This window comes from Talpa occidentalis, unplaced genomic scaffold (assembly GCF_014898055.3).
Source record: "Talpa occidentalis isolate TD23 unplaced genomic scaffold, MPIMG_talOcc4v2.1 talOcc4.16, whole genome shotgun sequence".
NCBI classification, from domain to species: Eukaryota; Metazoa; Chordata; class Mammalia; order Eulipotyphla; family Talpidae; genus Talpa; species Talpa occidentalis.
Window position 1 is genome coordinate 18,919,970 of NW_023601653.1, and position 21,603 is coordinate 18,941,572.

The 21,603-nt window shown below is 41.8% G+C and overlaps 1 protein-coding gene across 6 annotated transcripts in view; it reads left to right on the top strand.

Annotated features, from left to right (window-relative positions):
- EEA1 (early endosome antigen 1) overlaps positions 1 to 21,603 on the top strand; it is a 419,318-nt gene that overhangs the window by 308,506 nt on the left and 89,209 nt on the right. The window contains exon 1 of one of the 6 annotated variants that reach the window (XM_037513883.1): positions 11,107 to 11,302. The exons of 4 other annotated variants lie outside the window; for them this stretch is intronic. In XM_037513883.1, the coding sequence (XP_037369780.1) occupies positions 11,279 to 11,302 (24 nt within the window). In that variant the 5' untranslated portion in view covers positions 11,107 to 11,278. Of the gene's footprint in view, positions 1 to 11,106; positions 11,303 to 21,603 lie in introns of those variants that run through there. One more of the 6 variants, XM_054696140.1, reaches the window with a different exon arrangement.

The following is a 21,603-nucleotide window of genomic DNA, read 5'->3' on the forward strand; positions in this document are numbered from 1 at the left end:
ATAATTCAATTGTCACATAGCTAATAATTTCTTGAGTAAACTGCAGAGGTGAAAAAAACAATTTTCTCTCTACCCTTGAGTTCTTGATGGAGACATCTGAAAACAAAAGACAGATTAATAGGAGAAAAACAAATAGAGTTGTATTAATATGCACGCCTCATGTATACATGGAAGATACCCAGGGAAAAATGGGAAGCTGTTACCAATTCCAAAGGATCCTTGTCTGGCTTTGACTAATCTGCCACAAAATTTCAAAAGCAAATTATAGGTTTCAAGCGAGGAGCATTGTGGACTATACAGTAGAAGAGGGGTGGCAACTGCCTTACCCACACTTTTGCCTAAAACTCTTGGGGCTCCTAGTTTTAAGAGGTAGGTTAACTGAGTGGGATGGCTGAAGCTGCGTCATAGCACGTTTTAGGCTGAACTATCCTGTGACCTAGACCTTTCTTGCCTAACTTCCCTGTTTTTATATTAGAAAGGGTAGGTAAGTATGGTGTAAGTGCAAGGGATCCCATAACACAATTCGCTGAGGTAGCCTAAGCCACCAGTTTATTATTTTTTTTAAAGATTTTATTTGTTTCTGCATAGAAGAAGTGGGATGCAGACCAGAGGTGCAGGGGATGAGAGGATTCACCAGAGACAAAGTGGGGAGCAGAACAGGCAGATCTACTGAAATAGACTGTTAAGGGGCACAGTGGGCGAGATAGGAGAGGTCTGCTGCGCCACAAGTGGGCCAGCTCCCTGGCCAGGGTTGGAACTCTTGGGGCTAAGTCTTAACCCCTAGGCTACCAGGGAGGCCCTAAACCACCAGTTTAAACACTGATGTCATTCAGCCAAAGATAACAGAAAGAAAATTGTGTGTGTTGGTGGGAAAAGAGGAGCCACTTATGGGAGGAAAATCATGGTCATTATAGGGAAAGAAAGAAACTTTCCCTCCACTCTTCTGGGTTCTGAGAAACTGTAATAAAGGCTAGATTAACAGGAGAAAGCCAAATTTATTTATTTATTTGTTTGTTTGTTTGTTTTTTAAATAAATTTTATTTTTATATTCCCCATACAATTGCAGTCCCCTTATTTTGAGAAAGCCAAATTTAATGTCACACATTTGGGGACCTTAAAGATTTGCGACCCCAAAGATAATCAGGCCAAGGAGGCTTACATGCCATCCCGAGTTAGGAAGAAGGGGGTAAGGATCTGGGGCTTCAAAGTCAAAGTAAACAAAACCTCCCTTGAAAGACTTGTTGGCTGTTTGCGATTGGTTTTCCGTTCAGTTTCTTTACCTTGAGGCATTTACCGACTTAGGTCTAGGTTTGCATGGATCTGCTGCTAAGGTATTAGAACCACCTCAGTCTAATGGTCTCTTTGTTGAATTAATTTACACCATGGGAGATGGAGAGCTGACATTGAGAAGAATCTGCACAAAAGAACACTTTCCTCCATAAGACTGCCCCCCAACCCCCCACAACTTTCCTTGTCTCTTTCCCACAAGCTTTGTACCCTAGGAGTCCAAACCTTTCTTTTTGTTGTATGTTCATTTCTCTACTTTGCATCACATTTTGTTAGAATGGTATCTAACCTCCAAGTCTAACCACTTTTTTTTTGGGTTTTCACATCCTTTTTGTGTATGGAAAGTCCTTGTAAAAATATTAACATCAATAAAAACTCTGTTTTTCACCCATTAACTTGTCTTTTGTTAGTTTAATTTGCAGCTCCCCATTACTAAAGGTAATTGGGTAGAGGGAAAGGCAGAATAGAGAGACTGTATTTTCCCAAAGTTGCTCCAATTTTCTTCCCAAATTAGTTTGTTTGCTTGCTTCAGTAAACAAAGTGTCCATTTTTTATATTAATCAATATCTGTCAAAGAACAGACATTTTTGGGTCCCTTTTTTAGCAAACAAACCTGTAAAGACATTGTTTTTAAAATTTTTTATAAGATTTATTTATGCATACAAGAACTGGGGTACAGGCCAGATGTGCGGGAGGGTGAGAGGACTCACCAGAGACAGAGTGGGGAACAGAATAGACCGACTGAAATACACTGCTGAGGGGAGCAGCGGGCGAGGCAGGAGAGGTCTGCCGGGCTATGTGGGTAGCTCCCTGGCCAGCCGGGAATCGAACCCATGCTGCAGAAGTTGAGGACAGCTTCACAGCGCTGTGCTCAACCCACTGCGCCACCGGGGTGGCCCTAAAATGTTTTTTAAAAGTGTGCCACATACTGCTTTTTATGTAATCTTGCAAATGTTGAGAGTAAACATATCTAATATCATTTACAAGTGATTGATTACATAAGATGATTGTTCTGAGTTATCATGTAGATTTTTTTCACCCTTAAGAAAATGCATTCTTCAATAAAGATATCTATCTGTCATATCTATCTACTCTTTCTATCTACCTATCTATCTATCCATCTTTCTATCAAACTTTTACACCCAGAATTTTTTACAAAATAATTTCACAATTTTTATTTATTTATTTAATTAATTAATATATTAAGTAAAGTTCTTTATCATTTATCATACCTCACTCATGCTGTGATCTCTATGACAGAAAGGTATTTTTAGGATAGTTTCCACAAAAAACCATTAATTTGGGCTCTGACTACAATACTCTTCTTCATGTTTTCAGACTGTTTTAAGCAATCCAAGGTCTTAGGCAATGTACTGTTTGAATTAGATGCCTCTGAAATCTACCACTGAGTTTCTATCAAGTCATAAGGGGAGATGGAAGTGTGGGAAGTCCACGTTCCATACAACTCATCATTCTAATTATGCCACCCAGGGAGGGAGACCAGCTGGCAGGCTGTCTAGAGACCCCAGGAAGTTCATTTACTTTAGCAGATTCTCGGTGGCACAAGTTTTGAATTTTGCTTTGCAGGCTCAAAACTTGAATCTTGTCAGCACTTTGGAAGTAAAGTCTTCTCTTGGCAGATGCTTATTATCTAAGCTTATAGAGACTCAAATGTCATTTTATTAATTTACAATGGGCAATAAAATATTCATGTGGACTGTTATACATGCATCAAAAAGACTAGTGCATATACTCTTTAAAGACAAAACTTCCTGGGCAGCCAATTATACCTGAAAATGTTTTGGGTTCTGCATTCAAAACAGGAGGAGATGAATGATACACTTTAGAGACAAACTTGGCTTAGAGTGCTTCCACTCTGTGACCCAAATTCTTCTCTCCCCCCATAATAGGACTACAGAATGTAAATGAAGGTACCCAGAGCCATCTAGCTTAGTTTGGTTGTGGTGGTGGTGAGGGGGTCTGGTGGTTAGAGCTGGAGATGAATAGATGAAGGGAAGATGAATATAGGGAAGATTTCAGGTATATAGAATAGCAAGTGTAATGACCCAGAAATAAGGAAGAGTCTGAGATGAGACAGGAAACTACAATTCAGCACACCGCAAGTGTTACAGTGCAAACAAAATTGTGTCAAGAGATAAAGACAGAGGTGTAGCTGGGGCAAGAACAAGTAAAGGCCTTGTGAACCACAATAAGGATTTAGGTTTGTATCTTCTACATGATGGGGTAGTAGTGAGGGATTATAAGCAGGGGAGTAACAATGATCAGATTTGTGCTTTAAAAAGATCACTCCTTTGCAGTGTGCTGAATGAATTGGAGGAAAGTGAGACCAGAGCCAGAGATGGGATGGCAAACCAGATGGAATACACTAATTCATAAAATGGAGCAAAAGGAGGTAGAATTTATAGAACTGGAAGATTAGTTGAAATAGACATGAAGAAAAAGGAATGAAAAATAACAGATTTCTAGGTTGTACATGGTGGTGCCATGAGGAGTGAGTCATGGAGAGGGAATGGAAGGTACAGAGGTAGAGGATGAGTCAGTTTGAAGGATAAACATTTTGAGTTAAACTTGAGGATTCTGTTGGATATTGAAGTGGACTTATTAAGTGGGTTGTTGAATATTTGGGTTTCATGTTTGAAAAAGAGAGTGGGGCTGCAGATTTAGGGCTCACCAACAAATAAATAATATGTAGAAACCATAAGAGAGTCTGGTAACTCACTGGGAATCTGTGGAAAAAGTTTGTTTTTTTTTTTTAAGATTTATTTATTTATGCATATAAGAACTGGAGTGCAGGCCAGAGATGCAAGGGGTGAAAGGATTCATCAGAGACAGAGTGGGGAACAGAACAGGCAGATGTACTGAAATACACTGCTGAGGGGAGCAGCGGGCGAGACAGGAGAGGTCTGCTGTACCAGGTGTGTAGCTTGCTGGCCAGAGATAGAACTCGGGCTGCAGTGGCTGCAGATAGCTTCATAGGTTGCATCTTAACCCCTTGCACAGAGGGCTACAATCAATTTCATGGTCTTTATTTAAGATGTCTTCAGGGGCTGATTCCTTCTGGACACTAAAAGGGAGAATCCTCTTCTTTGCCTTCGCTAGCTTGTGCAGGATGACTGCACTCCTTGGTGATTGATCCCTTCCTTGCAACATTCCAACCTGTTGTGATAGTTACCATCACAAATCCTGCTTTTTATGTGTCAAACCTCAGTATCCTTTTTAAAAAAAATTGTGGCAAAATACACATAACACAAAATTTCCCATTTTAATCATTCTTAAGTGTCCTTGCCAGTGGCATTAAGTACATTTTCATCGTTGTACAACTGTCACCACTACTCATCTCCAGAACTTTTTAAAACCCGAGATGTAATTGACATATATTAGTTTCAGGGATACAACAAGGTAATATGATAAATTTGTATGCTATGAAATGATCACCAACATAAGTGTAGTTAATCCATCACCATGTACAATTACACATTTTTTCCTTACGATGAGAAGGAAATGTCACATAGATGAGAGAGTGTTGAGAGATAATTGAAAAGAGTATTCAGGGCCTCCCTGGTGGCGCAAGGGGTTAAGACTCAACCTATGAATCTGTCCTCAGTGGCTGCAGCACGAGTTCAATACCCAGCCAGCCAGGGAGCAACCCACATGGCGTAGTGGACCTCTGCTGTCTTGCCCGCTGCTCCCCTCAGCAGTGTATTTCACTTGGTCTGCCTGTTCTGTTCCTCACTCTGTCTCTGGTGGATCCTCTCACCCCCCATACCTCTGGCCTGTGCCCCAGTTTTTGTATGCATAAATAAATAAATCTTTGAAAAAAAAAGAAAAGAGTATTCAAATGTTGACAACTATTTTTATATTTCTCATCAATGTGTCTGGGAAGAATCACAGTGTTGTAGGCATGGAATATGTTTCAGGCTTCTGACCCTTAGTTAAATCATCTGTGATGTTAATACAGAGCTAGAGACACCACTCACATGTCTAGTGCTGGGGTAGGTTCTTTGCTCTCCATAGCTTAGATCTAGGATTTCAGTTAAATTAGAAATAAGAGCTACTTGATGCCCAATTTTTTTGCTCTATTTATACAGAGATATCATCTGTACTTTGCTGCTTTTATTGTGGCTTTTCATGGATTTGCTTGAAATTGCAAAGGAATTATTTGGTTGTCACACATGAAATTAACAATGAGAAAATGTTCTAATTTATAGGAGGTCAGGAATAGGTTTTTTTTTCCCCACAAATATCTCAAAATTTTGAAGAGCCAAGAAACATATAAACATATTAAAATAAAATAAAATAAAAAAGAGGATCAAAAGTAAAGAACTCTGTTCTCAGTCGCAATGACAGGGGTAGGGGGAAGATCTATACCATCACAATTCTTCTATATAAACTGAGTGTTCCACAAGTCAACCTAATTCTAACACTATCTAGCAGAGATTAGCATCATATTCCACCAGTAAAGGGCTTAGTACCTCAAGGCTGGCAAAAAGTCCCAGTTGTTACTTGTAGTTCTGAACAACTGAATATAAATCAGAGGTTCCTACTGTTAGATAACAAAATCCAATCAGGTTAATTTAAAGGATCTGACTGGCTTATTACATGCTTCATGAATCAAGCAGCAAACCGCCTAGCAAGCAGAAGGACAGGGACATCCACTGGGAAGCAACTATAGTAGTGTGGACAGGAGATGAATGTGCTGTGAACTAGCTTGATGATGGAGACAAGTGGCAGGTTTAGGATATGTTTCAGAGGCAGAATTAGGATATGTTTTGAAGGTAGACCTGTCAGGAGTTTTTGATAGGCAGGAAGGACAGATAGTGATCAGGTAAAGAAAGAAATCAAAGATGACTCAAAGATTCTTGATTTGACCTAACTAAATACCTGAGACATAGTGAGACAGAGGCAGTTTTTTTTTTTTTTTAAAAGATTTATTTATTTATTTATACAAGCATTGGGTACAGTCAAAAGTGTGGGACGGTGAGAGAATTCACCAGAGCCAGAGTGGGGAACAGAACAGGCAGACTGACGAAGAAATACACTGCTGAGGGGAGCAGCGGGTGCGGCAGGAGAGGTCTATGCGCCATGTGGGACCCTCGCTGGCATCCAGGGATCGAACCGGTGCTGCAGAGGCTGAGGACAGCTTCACGGTCCAGTGCTCAACCACTGCGCCACCAGGGGAGGCCCCTGAAGAGGCAGTTTTAAAGATAAAAATAAAGTGACTCTGTTTGCCATGTTAAGTTTGAGATGCGTATTGTTGACAGATATCCAAGAAGAAGTGATCAGAGTATTGTCTGCTGGAAATCTGTGAAGGTTGGAGGGCTGACTGGAGATAGATATTTGGGGATTTTGGGTAAACAGATGGAATTTAAAATAAGGAGCCTGGTTGAGATTATTTCTAGGATGTATGTGATAGATAAGAGGATGGGGCCCTAGAAAAGAGTGGGGGATACTCTGTGCAATAGAGAATTTGTCATACAGAAGTCTAGCAGGAGAGGTCATGGAGCAGACAAACCAGAAGGGGGATTGTCAAGAAAGCCAAGAGAGTAAAATAATTCCAGGAGCGAGCGCTCAACTGTTTTTACTATAAATTAGAGTCAGATGAAGTCAAAGAATAAAGTTGTCACTGGAAGGGAGAAACGTGGCCAATGGTCTTATCATGGTATTCTTATCTCATTGGTTCAGGTGAGAAGGAGATTTGATTATGTGGGTTAAAAAGAAAATGGTAAGTAACACAGTGAAACACTATAGGTGTGAAAGCCATTTGTAGATTGTGATGTGAGCACAGGATTACTAAGAGTTATGAAATTATCCCTATTGGCCCAGGTCACCAGGCAGAGGTCACCTTGTATGAGTTTCTTGCCCATAAATAAAGCATAGACAAGGACAGACTTTAATGTCCCCAACAGCATGTATCAAAGACATTCCTGAAGACCCCCTACCACACTCAACACTATAGGACTTCACCTCACTGTCCACTCTAGGAAACAGTTTCTTTGTAAATGCTAGCTCTTCTGTCTTCTTTTCTTTTCTTTTTTTTTTTAAAGATTTATTTTTTTATTTATACAAGCACTGGGTCGCTGGTGGCCGGGGAGCAGCGGGGGATCGAACCAGCGCTGCAGAGGCCAGGGCAGCTTCGCAACCCAGCGCTCAACCGCTGCGCCACTCGGGAGGCCCTTCTGTCTCTTTTTCTTGCGTGCTACATCTTGGCAGTGTGTTTTATTCCATCTAGACACTCACCAAGAGAATGGACCACTGAGTTAAGTTGCAGTAACATGGTTGAGATCCATAATATTAATTACCACCTGAGTGGAGAGGTGTCACATACAACTCAAGCCAATCACAAGTAATTACAATATGACTTTACTGAGGGAAATCCACAGGACAACCATACAATTCAATTGGCAGTAAAAGAAGAAGGAATACAAACCACTAAGATGAGGTTTGGGACACCAGAGGTGCAAGCAGGCAGTTTTGGGGGCCTGAATGTTCCATGTGGTATCATTTCACCGAGAAAGAAAATACTGCTTTATCCAGGCAGAGCCTCCTGTGGCTTTAGCCAAAATCTGGAAAAGGCTCCAGACCTTCTGGAGTCCAGACAGTCTCAGATTGGCTTAATTCTTCTCCTATATTTATAATGGTTTCAGAGGTTTGCTTCAGGGCCACCTGCTAGTTCTAATTTGGGGTTGGGCTCTCAGCATTGCTGGGTTTTAATCTATCCTTGCCTCTCCTGTCTGTTTATCCATGTCCTCCTGAACAAGTGTTGCTTTAATTGATGGCACGAGCCATTTCAGGTCAATTATACCTATTTCCTGATTAGCCAGGATCTTTACCATATTAAAACATCTAAGAAAGAAAAAAGTGTGGGAAGTGTAATAGGATGACTGCAGCACAGCGTTGAGAGCTTATCTGATGTCTGTGGCTATTAACACAAAATGAGCCAAATAAGCTGCGTTGTATAAGTGCATCTCTAGTGATATTCAGAGCAGTGAATAGTAGTGTCAGCACAGAGTAGGTGGATAATTTAGGTTACATTCTGTTAGGTGAAAACAATGGAAGAAGAGATATAAAGTTAAGCATAGTTGGAAGGGGGAAGGGGAGATTATAGAGCTGAATCTTGAACAGTAAATTGGGTTTGATGGAAACAAGGATGCTAGGGAAACAGCTGTTAGTAAGAAAGTAAGAGGGAACTATGGCCGGGGGTGGGCAGAGGGTCTTGGTGGAGCCAAAGAATGAATGGAATAGTAATGTAAGAGAGTGAAATGGATAAGAATTAGTGGCCTGATAGAGTAAGCAGAAATGTTACCCATGGGAAGCTGCTCCATTAGCGGAAGAGTATTTTTACATGGTTATGTCTCATCCTCTGCTTATTTTCTTTTGGAGTAATTAAGTTCTCTAGTGTATTATTCCAGTGATGAAGTTATAAGCTCCAGGGGTACAAGAGATTTCTGAATAACACATCTAGCTAAGCATTAGATGAGAGTCTATTATATTCCATAGGAGAATTCCAATAGAGATGGACTTAGCATGTGACATTAACAAGCAGCTTGAAACTAATTTTGAAAAACAAACGAAAAAGAGGCACAAATACCATTGCAAATAGGAAAAAACATGTTTCTTGTTTCTACCTCTGATACCAATGTGTGGGGTACTTTTCCACACCAAGTAATTCTCCAATTCTCTGGATACCCACTGAGTGCTTTACAACTCAGTTGAATTCTGGCACTGACTACCTGGGAGATAGCTCAGATCCACGGGTTAAGGACTCAGTACCACCCTTCCCCCCGCCCCCCACTTTGGAGACCAGTCATAAATAGAAGGTTGTCACCAGTACTGTGGATTAACTGGAATAGCCTAAGATTTTATAATTTGCTATAATAGCTCACAGAACTTAGGAAGACCTTTTACTACTCATGGTTTATTCTGAGGACACAACTCAAGAACAGCCAAATGGAAGACAGCAAAGGGTAAGGCACCAGGGGAGGGGTGGAGAGCTTCCCTGTTTTCTCTGGCACACCATCCTCCCAGAACTTTGGTGCACTCACCAAGCCAAGACCTATCCCAAACTCTTTGCTTGGGGATTTTTGGTGGTCCCATACAAGTACTTGATTGATGACCAATGGCTGTTAACTGTTCATTCCCTCTCCATTACCTAGAGGTGGTTAGGTTAGAGGAAGCCTGAAACTCCAATCAACTAATCAAGTCTTCCTCTTTCTGGAGGCAGGCTCTCAGCCTAAAGCTATGTAGGGACCCCCACCTACCAGCCATCTTATTAGCATACCAAAAGGTTCTCATCACTCTGGAGATTACAAGGGTTTCAGAAACTAGTTCTAGAACCAGTCAATGATCAAATATTAGAATAAAAAAAATCTCTTAGCACCCTATGATTCAGAAAATTATAGAGATTTTAGAAACTGTGTGAAAAACTGGGAATAGAGACCAATATATATTTCTGATGTCAATTTCTTTTTAATCAGCCTTATAATGTCAGTGAAAATATTGCCCATATTGTCTGAAAATAAAGTACCTTGTGTCTGGAAAGATGGAAAAGTAAGTGCTTCTCTATGTTTATCTGTAATTATTTAAGTGCACTGTTATCAATAGAGATTGATAATGTATTTGTTGTAGGCCAGGCTGTTTTGCTACATTGTAGACACATAGTAAAAAAACCCAGAAAACATGTTTCAGAAACAATTTACACCATGAAATGCTTTACTCATCACAAAACACATTTACATTAATTCCATTTGAAAATTACCGCATCTTTCAAAAGACATGGAAGTACTTTCAATAAGCAATTCATCTATTTATTGCTTGATAGACTCCGGGGTCCCACCCACGCCCACCACCCCCCTCCTCAAGGTAAGTTGCATTATTCCCTCTTCATTCCCATATGAGTGATACTAAAGTCTTCTGTTTCTCCCAGGGTAAAAGCAGAACCTCTTAGATGTGAACACTAGCAGAATGGTAGGACTCGGGAGCTGTGATTTGTTTTTAATGACATGGTGCCTGTAAGTCAGTTTCAAGTCCACGTTCTCGTTTGGGCGAGCTGTGTATCTGTGTATCTTATTGCCAGAATAGGATTTAAAATTTCTGTGGAGAATGGGTCGGGCATGAGCTCTAGAGAGAGACAGTGCAACATGTCAATGGCAACAGTTCGTAAAATGTGGTTAGGGTCCGAAAAGGACCAGCCCAAACTTCTCAACTCAAATTCCACTTTCTTCCTATCTTCAGATTCTTTCCTTCTCTGTGGCTGAAAGGAGAAGCAGGAAGGGAAGGAGACCAGGGGCAGGACCCGGGGAGGGAGCCCCGCGGCCCGGCTAAGCTTCCCGGCAGCGGCCGGCGCTCCGGCAGAAACGCTCCCGCGCGGGCTAGCGGGAGGCCAGGGTTCCGCCGGCGACCTCCCGGAGCCGCCCGCGAGAAACGCCAGAGAGCAGCCCCGGGGCCCCCATCCCGGCCGCGGTCAGGGACACCCGCGGCGGGGCCCCAGGGCTCCCCGGCCCGCCCCCCGCGCGGGCGCGCGGAAGGCGCGCGCGTGCGGCCTCCGACGGCCGCGGCGTCCCCCGGCCCGCCGGAAGGAGCGGCGGCGCCAGCGTCCTGCCGCCTGTCCGTCATGCAGCCGCCCACGCCACCGCCGCTCCCGATTGGCTGCGGGCCCCGGCCAGGCCCCTGCCAGCCCCGCCCCGCGCGGATGGCCATCGGGGGGGCGGGGCGGCGGCGGCGGGCGGGCCCGCCCAGCTGTCAGTTACGGGGGCGGCCCGGCGGGCGCTCGCTGCTCCCTCGGCGCTCGCTCGCGCGCGCTCCCTCTCGCCGCCCGGGGAAGTCGGGGCCGCCCGAGCGGCCGCCGCCAGCGCCTCGCCGCGACCTCCGCCCGCGTCCCCTGCGGCTCGGCCCGCCCGCCCGCGCACCCTCGAGCAGCGAGCGGCCGCGACGGTCCGGGGAGGCCCGCGGCGCGCCGGGCGGCGTGGGAACCATGCTGAGGCGGATCCTGCAGCGGGTGAGCGCGCGGCGCGTCTTCCGGCGCGGGCAGCGGGAGCGGGAGCGGGAGCGCCCGGCGCGGGGCGCGCGGAGGCTCCGGCGCGGCGGCGGCGCGGACGCCCCCTCCTCGGGCGGGCTCCCCCTCCTCGGGCGGGCTCCGCCGCTCTGGGCCCGCCGCCCGGGGCGCGGCTAGGCCGCGGTCGTCCGCCCCGGGGCGGGCCGCGGGGCCGCGGGGCCGTTGGGCCGCGGGGGGCGGCAGGCCGAGCCCGGGGCGCACGCCGGGGGCCCCGAGACCCCGCGCGCCGGGCCCGGAGCCCCCCTCGCGGCGGGAGGGTGTGGTGCCGGCGCGGCGCCGGGGAAATGGGGACGGGACGCCCGCGGGACCGGCCGGCCGCCGCCGCCGCGCCGAGGACGCCCCGGGGGAGACGGCGGGGAGGCGGGCTGGGGTCTGCCCCCCACTCCCCGCCCTCCCGGCGCCCCAAGTTTCCACGACGTGCACCTGCCGCACCGGCGTCGGCTGCTGCTCCGGGCGGCCTCGGAGGGCGGTGGGTGCAGCCCGGCCTAGCGCCGGCCCCGTGGCGGTGCTGCCACTCGGGGGAAGTCAGCTGAGAGGGAAGCATTACTCATGGTTGGAAACTTTCCCCCCCGCAATTCAAAATGCTCCCCCCACCCCCCACTCTCAGCCTAGTCCCCCCTCCTTTTTTTTTTTTTTTTTTTTGAGCTATCCAAGAATAAATCCGCAGTAAGCTCCATCCAGGGGTGGACTCCTTCCCTCGCTGCCTGCGCTCTCTCTGCTTGAAATTTGGAAACACCTTAAGATAAAAAGATGAGAGCACTGGGAAGCCGTGGGTGCATTGTTTAGGAATCCGGTCCCAGAAAAACAGTTCAATTCGCTTTTCTGTAACTGGGACTGTCCTCCAGTTTTTGTTTTGGATCCCTCGCACCTCCCGCCTGCTTCCTTTTTGTGAATGACAGGGCGCAGCAAAATGGAATCCCAGAATGTAAATGATGGGAAAGTTGGGGCCAAGTTGGTTGCTGAGCGAGTAGGGTAACTAGTTCAAGGGACAAAGGAAATTAGTGAATTTGTAGTATTTAGCTAAAGAATGTGCCAAGGAGAGGTGAGTCATCCACTATATAGAAAAGGGAGTGTTCTGCGTATCTTTGGGAAATGTTCAGCTCCAGTGTTCATTCGTTTAACTCACACTGGTGGTGTATTGAAGAAGTAGTTAACGTCTGTTACCTGTCTGTTACCCTGCATTGATAGTTAATGCATTTTTTTGCAGTTTTGTCAGAGTTTTAAAACAACTTTGATAAGCTGAGGATTTTGGCAGAGAAGCACGGGCAGGCGTGCCATGGACTCTCAACATCAATTTCTGTATTCAGCAGTAAAGACACAATTTACTTGTAGTTCTTGGAAGTTTTTCTTATAGGATCTGGAGGAACTGATTAATTACATCATGTCTCAGATTGTGTTTCTGTCATAATTTCACAAGTGAAAATTGGTTTGCTGGGATTTGTTTCAAAGTTTATAAATAAAACAAAGTGTTGAGTGACTTAAGAGCAGCTTCTGGTCGCTATCTATTAGTTGCCCAAAATATGGAATGCTTGCCAGTATTCTTGGTGTTTAATGTTGTTAACATTAGGATTACAATAAAGATGATTTTTTTTGTGTGTGTTGGTGCATACACATCAAATTATAGAAGTTTCGGTTGAAACTGCAGAACTGGAATTCTGGTTGTTGCTGAATTGTAATATGAAGTCATCACATATGAATAAGTCAGTTGACTGCTGGGTTTCACAACCATAACACCATTGATATTTGTGAGTGGTTAGGTCGTTTTGGGGGTTGTCCTGTGCATTGTAGGATGTTTAGCAGTATCACCGGCTTCCTACCACCAGATACTGATAACACTGCCTCGCCCCCTACAGGGCCCTACCCCCACCCTCCCAAGTCCCTTCCCTCCTATTTCAACAACCCAAAATATCTCTGGACTTTACCAAATGTTCCCTAAGGGGAAAAATTATGCCTGATCAAGAGAACTTCTGTGTTAAATGTAGGTACTCTTCAATAGGAAAGTTTCAAGTATTTGTCATAGTTAACTATTTAACTTTGATTTATTCATTGCATTTACATTGATTGTCAGTAAATGCCAGCATTATGTTAGGGGCTGGCAAACAGTTAAATAAGATAAGGGTTTTCTCTTTAGAACTCAGTCTATTTGGGGAAGTGTGAATTTATTATTTTTTTTTAATAATAAATTTTATTTTTATATTCCCCATACAATTGCAGCCCCCCCATTCTGGCCCCAATCCCTCCCCTCCCGTCCCTGCCCCCCTAAAAGTGTCTCTGGTTCATAGTTTTTTGTTGATTTTGATTTTCACTTTCTTAAAGTTATTCATTTTCCTGGTCCCTTATTTAAGTTTTCTAGATTCCTGCTATGAGTGAGACCATCTGGTATTTTTCTTTTTCTTTTTGGCTTATTTCGCTGAGTATGATCCTGGGGAAGTGTGAATTTAAATGAACAGATAACCATGACTTGAGATGGTTCGGACATAAAAATTTTCAACTTTATCATGGTGCCAAAGTGATATCATTCATTAGAACCTGTATGTTGAATTTTGAGTTTTGATCTTTTCCCAGGCTAGTGATATGCTGTTTCATACCCTCCTCATGTTGGGAAGAGGCAGCAAGCAGCAATTTGTAGGGTCGGCTACATTGTGATGTGTTTGGTAGGTTAGGTGTATTAAATCCATTTCTGACTTGGGATTTTCACCTTCAGTATATTAGTACATAACCCCATTGTAAATGTAGGAAGATTTGCAATTATAGTGCTGTATAATAGAAGAGTGAAGAGTGCCCTGGGATCCACTTTGTGAAAGGATGTTGGCAATCTAGAAAAGCTTCAAGGAGGAGGCATAGTCACCCTCCAAAGAGGGAAGGGCATGTTAAGCAGAGGGAACAGCAAATAATACCAAAGTTTCAGTGGGAGTGTAAGCAATTACGTTTAGAAGTGAAGTGATGTGCAGGGATTGGTGGGAGACGAGATACAGAGGTATCTTCTCACCACATCTTGAGAGGACCTCTGGAGTCCCTTCAGGGAGTTTACTTGTAGCTGGGTGACTGTTAACGCTCAACATTTAATAGGGACATTTTGATAAAATGCCATAAAGAAAGCTTGTGACTTGTATTGCTATTTTAGGACCTAGAATATATATTAACTCCATAGGTGGTATTTACTATGATATAACTCCAATCTGTAAATTATGTTAACATGGCAACTGCTTTACCCCACCCTGATCTTATTTCTCAGCAGAGGTATTAAGACACAAGCTCACACTCAAGTTGCTGCTTTAGAGATTTGTTTGAAATTGTCATCATGCTTTAAAATTATATTGCGATCCTTTAATACTCTGTTTTTAGATGGTGTTTTCGTTTTAACCATTGTGGTTTTCTTTTGATTATTTTTGAAAGAAGAAACTGACAACCTAGTGACTTTGAATATCACCTATAAGGCCTGGGTACATTTCAGAAAATTTAGTTTCTTCTATTCCTCCTCCTTTCCTCTTTCTTCTTTCTTAACTAAACAGGTATCCCTTTGAGGCTTTACAGAGTCTGTAAAAAAATTGAGATAGCTCCAGTATTTGTGTTGACATTTTGCTTAACAGTCCTTTGGAGAGAATGGGAATTTAAAGTGCTTGATGGTCAGACAGGAGATCAACATTTAGTACTTTTAGATAGTTTTACAAACTTCGTTGCTATTTCTTTTTTATGGAATATATACTGTGATTTTACCTTAGTGTATTACATTGGTATGTGTCATTATTGCTCAAGTAAAAAATGGATTCTAGAATCATAGAGATGAAAGATTTCTGTTATGGTCAACAGGTCTACCTCTCTGTTTTAAAAATGAAGGAGAGAGAGGGAAGGGGAGAGGGAGAAAGAGATGTAGTGATTTATCAAAGTCAAGACAGATTTCGGAACGTCTCTAGAAGATGCAATTTTTCCTGACTCACAGTCCATTTCCTTTTCTCCAGTACTTTGTTGCCTTCTCCTTCTTCCCAAAACAACCCCCAGACACACACACTCAGATATTCAAATGATGTGGTTGTCACTGTGGAAGATCAAGGACAATATGAGAACTTCTCTCTCAAGGAAGCATGTGATGAATATATATATTAAATGTAAGTGATACAGACAATGAAGACTGCGATTGGTCCATAGGAGAAAAGATGAGCATGAACCCTTGTGAGGGGATGAGAAAATAATTATGAAATGGGGTTTGGAAAAGTATGTATGCTTAAGAGAGAAAGAGAAAAGTTTCATTATAGGAAGGGGTGACAGTATAAACATAGACTTAGAGATAGAATGAGTTTATTCTTTCTGCCCTCCTTCCTTCCTTTGCCTATTGCCTTTAAGTAAACAAATATAAATTGCCTTTAAGTAAACAAATATAATACTTTATATGTGCTAGAGACTGGGATACAGTAGTAGATAAGACACAGTCCCTACCCTTGAGAAATATAAAACCAGGTGACTTTTTAGAGATCTGTTTAGAATGTAAAGAAATTGAAAGAGATTTACAAAGATACCTCATTGTAGCGATACCTCATTGTGGAGATTGTTGATTGTTTAGCTAAACCCTGTCCATGAGTCACACATCTAAAGTTTCTAGTAGCCACATATAAGAACACGAAAAAGAAAGAGGTGAAGTTAATTTTTAAAACATATTTTCTTTGACCCTATATATCTATATATATTTCAACATTTAATCATTAACCATTATTGAGATAACTTATTCTTTTTTTTATACTAAGACTTTGAAATCTGGTATGTATTTGCACTAACAGTGCCTCTCAGTTTGAACTAAGAGGCAATTTTTCAACAGCTTTATATAGGCAATGACTACTGTAATTGAACGTGTAGTTTTAGTTGAATAAGTATATAATTTTAAACTTTGAAACTAATTTTAAACTTATAAAAGTTGCAAAAATAAAATAATAAAAGAAACACTTGTATAGTCTTTATCCAGATTCACCTCTTGTTAATATTTCATCCTACTTGCTTTATCATTTGCTCACTTTCTTCTTCTCTTCTCTCTTTGGTAGTTTTGCCCCCCCTCCCCCCCGATCACTTGAGGATGATCCAGTTATGATCCTTCATCTCTAAATACGTCAGTGAAAAAAATATACTTCAATGAAGACTAGGGCTCTTCTCTTAGCCTCAGTATAGCAGATCCTGGAATAAAGTATTTTGTTCAACTTCATTTTGTTATAACATTTATGAGAAGGAAAGATTCTTGGCTCATAACGAACTGTACGTTGTTGCTGTTAAAGTTACAGTTTGCAAAAACCTATTAGGATCTTAGGTGAGGACTTACTGTGTATTCAGTTTCATAAATTATCATTGATTCACTTTATTATCTATAATTTCCATTTTGTTAGTTGATCCAGTAATGTCCTTTGGAACATATCCTTTTCAAGCATAGGGTCCAGTTAGGGTTAGATACAGATTTGTCATGTTATTTTAATCTCTATAGATCTGGAACATTTCCACAGCATTTTTATGTTATTTATGACTTTTTAAGACTATAGATCCCTTTCTGCTTTTTTTCTTTCTAAAATTATCTCTAAATTATTTCTAAATTTCTAAAATTATCTAAAATGATACTTTTCTGTCTTTCATAGATCAGGTTGATTTTGATTATATTGTTAAAATAAAGGTCACGGTGTAGCCAAATTTTTGGATTATATAGTCATTACAAAGCATGTGGCAAAGAAGTAAATAGAAGATAAGGTTAGCTTAACAAAGTCTGTTCATATATAAGTTTCAACCTCAAATTCTCTGTCCCTGGTGATAACAATATCTTCTTTTTTCCTTGAAAAGGTGTCTTCCATATAGGAGTTTTTTAATTTCCTGTTTTCAGGAAGAAAAAGGAGAGTTAGTATCCTTGCACTTGCTATTTCTTAACTGCCTTTTACTCAAAAGAATCAATGTTAAAGTGGCATATTTTGGGGTGACATTCTAGTAGTATTCAGGCACGTGGTAGGAGCAATATTTATTAAATGAATATTAAAGGGAATGTTTTAGGAAGGTTTAAATTTGCCATTGTTGCATATAATGTGTTAAAACCAGAAATCAGAGGAGAGTGATTTTTTTTTTAAACATTTATTTATTTATTTATACAAGCACTGGGTACAGTCAGAAGCATGGGAGGGTGAGAGAATTCACCAGAGCCAGAACGGGGAACAGAACAGGCAGACTGACAAAATACACTGCTGAGGGGAGCAGTGGGCCAGACAGGAGAGGTCTGTCGAGCCATGTGGGGGCCGGGGAACGAACTGGTGCTGCAGAGGCTGCAGGCAGCTTCCCAGCCCAGGGCTCAACCGCTGCACCACCAGGGGAGGCCCAGAGGAGAGTGATTTTAATATTTTAGTAACTAAGTAATTATGATTTGCATTAGGATGATAGCAATATGTGCAGATAAAAAGGTGAATGAGGAAGGAAGACCTTTTGAAAAGTATATATTCCCTAAATAGCTATTATGGATATCTACTTTGTGCTGTGGACACATTGATGAATAAAACACATGAATCCTGTAGAGGTTAGTGTCTAGGGGAGGAAAAAGGAATTGGTTAAAGAATCGCATAACTGAATGGTCACCTCCTTGGATGAAGGAGAGACAGTGAGACTAATGGCATACAGCAGAGGGCCCTGACCTAAAATAAAATGACTGGGAAGCCGTCCCCGATTAGTTGCACATTTAAATTTGATGTTATTACTCATTTATTGAAGCAAAATTTAAAAAGTAGAATTATTTTCTCTATGTAGGTTTCTTCTTAATGTGGTAAGAACAAAAGAGGAGATTAAGATAAAAGAACCAGGGCTTCAACTAAGTTTTCAGTACTAATCCTGGTGGTCTTTGCTTGCGTTAAAGAGCAGTATAATTCGGGTTAAGAACCTGAATTCTGGAGCTAGGCTTTTTGGGGTTATATCCACATCCCATTTACTAGCTGAGTAGCTTTGGGCAAGTTACTTGACTTCTGTGTGTCTTGCTATATGGTGGTAATAATAGTAGCCTTTCATAAAGTTGTTGTAAGGACTAAATGAATTAATAACATGTAAAAGTCTTACAAGTTTCTAACACACAGTAAGCTCTCACAGTGGCTGCCAATGTTTTGTTGTTGTTATATATTCTAAATTTCTTCAAGGAACACTTTTCTTATGACTCCCTTGTTTCAGTATAAAAAAAACCCATTTTTTAATATGTGTAGACATTCATTTGTCATGCTATTGAACATTTACTTTGTGCTAATTATTGTTCTGGGTTTGGGGATAAAAAAAAACTCTTGAGTTTTAATGGGGGAGACAGATACTTAAATAATTACAAAGCATGTGATAAGTGTTAATAGATACACAGAGGAAGAGTTTGTTAGCCCCAAAGAAAAAGTAATTCTGTAGTGAAAGAGTAGGGAAGAGCAGTGAGTACAGACCAGGAATGAAGATTGTTTGAGGTCTCGCAGAGACTGGAAGTGACTCAGGCAAGGGAGAGAAGACATTTGTAGAGACAGGAACCAGGCAAATGTGAGCAGAGGGAAATTGTATTACTGCACGTGGATAGTTATAACAGATGAGACTGGAAAGGGTTTTGTGCTTTATACTGTAGACAATAAGGAGCCTTGGAATATTTTAAAATGATCAAATTTGTAATAAGGAATTCCCTCCACAAATATGTTTTCCAAGGTAACCTTCAGAAAAAGTGAATCACTCTTCTGTCTAAAATCTCCTGGTGATTATTTAGTGCCCATAGGAGATACCCAGACTCATTACCTTGGCACACAAAACCCATAATGCTCCAATCCCTTTATATCATTCCAGGCTCATCTCCATATAACTCTGTATATGTACTGACCTTGCCAACTTAATTGAGTTTCCTACAGTTTTACCTGTTTTCATGTTTCGTTTGGTGCTTCTGTAGAATCTCTTTATTCTTGTCCTTCCATAGCTTGTATACATTGTTCAGTTCAAGTTACACGAGTGGAGTTATTTAATTGCTTTTTCCCGTCTCTCAACTACCCCATGTTAATGAAGAGAATGAGTACGTGTTTTTGGAATTAGACTATCACTTAAGCCCTGGGCTCCCTCTGCTAGGGTGAGATCTTGTACAAAATGTTAAAGTCTTTAAGAACTAGTTGCTTTATCTGTAAATTGAGGATAAATATGTACCTCATAGTGTCATGGAAGGATTCAGTGAAATTAAGTTCACAAAGCACCAGAGGATCCAACTTCAATAAACGGCATATAGTAGCCATTATACATCTCTAGAAAATTCATTAGTTGGTTTTTTGCAATTTATTTACTTGACTTCTCCTTTACTAGACTGAACTCCCTTATGGTAGGGAATTTGTTTTATTAATGTGTAGAACTGAACTTAGTGCTTAATGCTTAACATATGTTGAGTATTGGTGGCCGTGAGGAGTACATTAATATATGTTGAATACTTGGTGGCCATGTGGAGTACATCTAGAAGTTATTGAGGCTCCTAAAATTGTTGCACATTGTAATCACTTGAAATTCTTTAAAAAAGAGAAATTCCAAGTCTTTCCACTGACTCAGAATTTCTGTATCTCTGGTTGTCAATACAGGGGATGATGAAAGCTTAAATTTAGGTAAAAGTTTAGAGCGAGAACATTGATTTTTCAAGAAATCTAAGAGAGAGAATTGATAGGACTTGTTGATTTATGTGTGAGGATGGTGGAATGGACTAAGGTAAAGAAATAAGGAGGAAGAACAGGTTTGGGGAGGAAGATGAGTATGAACTGGAGGTGTGGCCATCCCAGTGATGTTTAGTAGGCAGATGTAAGTAAAAGTTTTGTACTCTAGACACAAGTGGAGGCAAGTATTAGATATTTAGATATGTGTGGATGTTGAAGAGAAGTCAAAAAGGGACTGAAAAGTGTCCATGGAATGGGACAGTTAGGTTATCAGTTTCAGGAGAGTCACAGGGAGAAATGAATAATTGGGAAGTAAAGAAATAGAAATGGAGCACAGACCACTCTTCCAAGATATATGGAGGAGAGGAAACAAAGTAATTAGAAATTAAATGCATGAATGCAGTTTGTCATCATTGGACCATATTTTAATAAAGCTTTTTATATTCAAGGATTACAAAATTCCTCAAATCTGTTTAAAAGGGGGGATTTACTGTAAGGTTTCAGAGTGATCCAAGAATGGGAATTGTTACACAGTTGGGTCTCTAGACAGTAGAACCTACAATGATGTCAGGGACAGAGGTGACTCTTCTCTTTATTGCACTTTCTCTCATGGACCACTGCCTCCTTGTAATTGTACCCATCCTCCTGTTGCTTACTCAGTATGCTTGAGAACCCAATGACCACCTAAATATATGATCCCATTAGCTTTTCACCTTAGCTTTGCAGAGCCAACTGATCCACTATTTCAAGTCCTAAATCCTAAGAGAAAAATCTAAAATGTCACCCTCTTTTTTTCCCCTTGTTTTCACACATAGGCCTCTGGCTGACCAATAGAGTTAATAACCAATAGAGTTAATTCTTCTGTGGCAGGTTTTCATTCCTGGTTTAGTCAACCAAAGTGGTGAGTTGAGTGGGGCCATACGATACTTTGGAATCCTCCATCTAGGAGTTGTGGTACATAATGCATATCTCTTACAGATTGTTCTTCCAGAAATAAACTTAACCAAAGCTCCAAAACAGTGGTAATAGTTCTAACTAGATGAATTTGATTCTAAGTATAAAGAGTCCATCAGGTGAGCTCAATGGTAGGATAGTAGTGGTTACAAGGATGTACTTGGCATAAGAAAGATGAAGTTCAAAACCAAAAATTCAATATGGGTCTGACTGGACCTATTAGACATTATTATTGGAAGGCTTTTCAGGATCTCATGTGGTATTATTCTAGACTTTTGTGATTTTTACTCTAGGGTTTTACTCTATTAAAGACTCAGTGGTTCTTTATGAATACCATGCATTTACATACTCTTGTTCTTATGTTCTACTCTGGTCTTTTTTTTTTTTTTTAAAGATTTATTTTATTTATTTATACAAGAACCAGGGTACAGGCCAGATGCACGGGAGGGCGATAGGACTCACCAGAGACAGAGCAGGGAACAGAACAGGCAAACTGACGAAATACACTGCTGAGGGGAGCAGCGGGCGTGACAGGAGAGGTCTGCCATGCCATGTGGGACCCTTGCCGGCTGGCGGGGATCGAAACGGTGCTGCAGATGCTGCGTGCGGACAGCTTCATAGCGCAGCGCTCAACGGCCTGCGCCACCAGGGGAG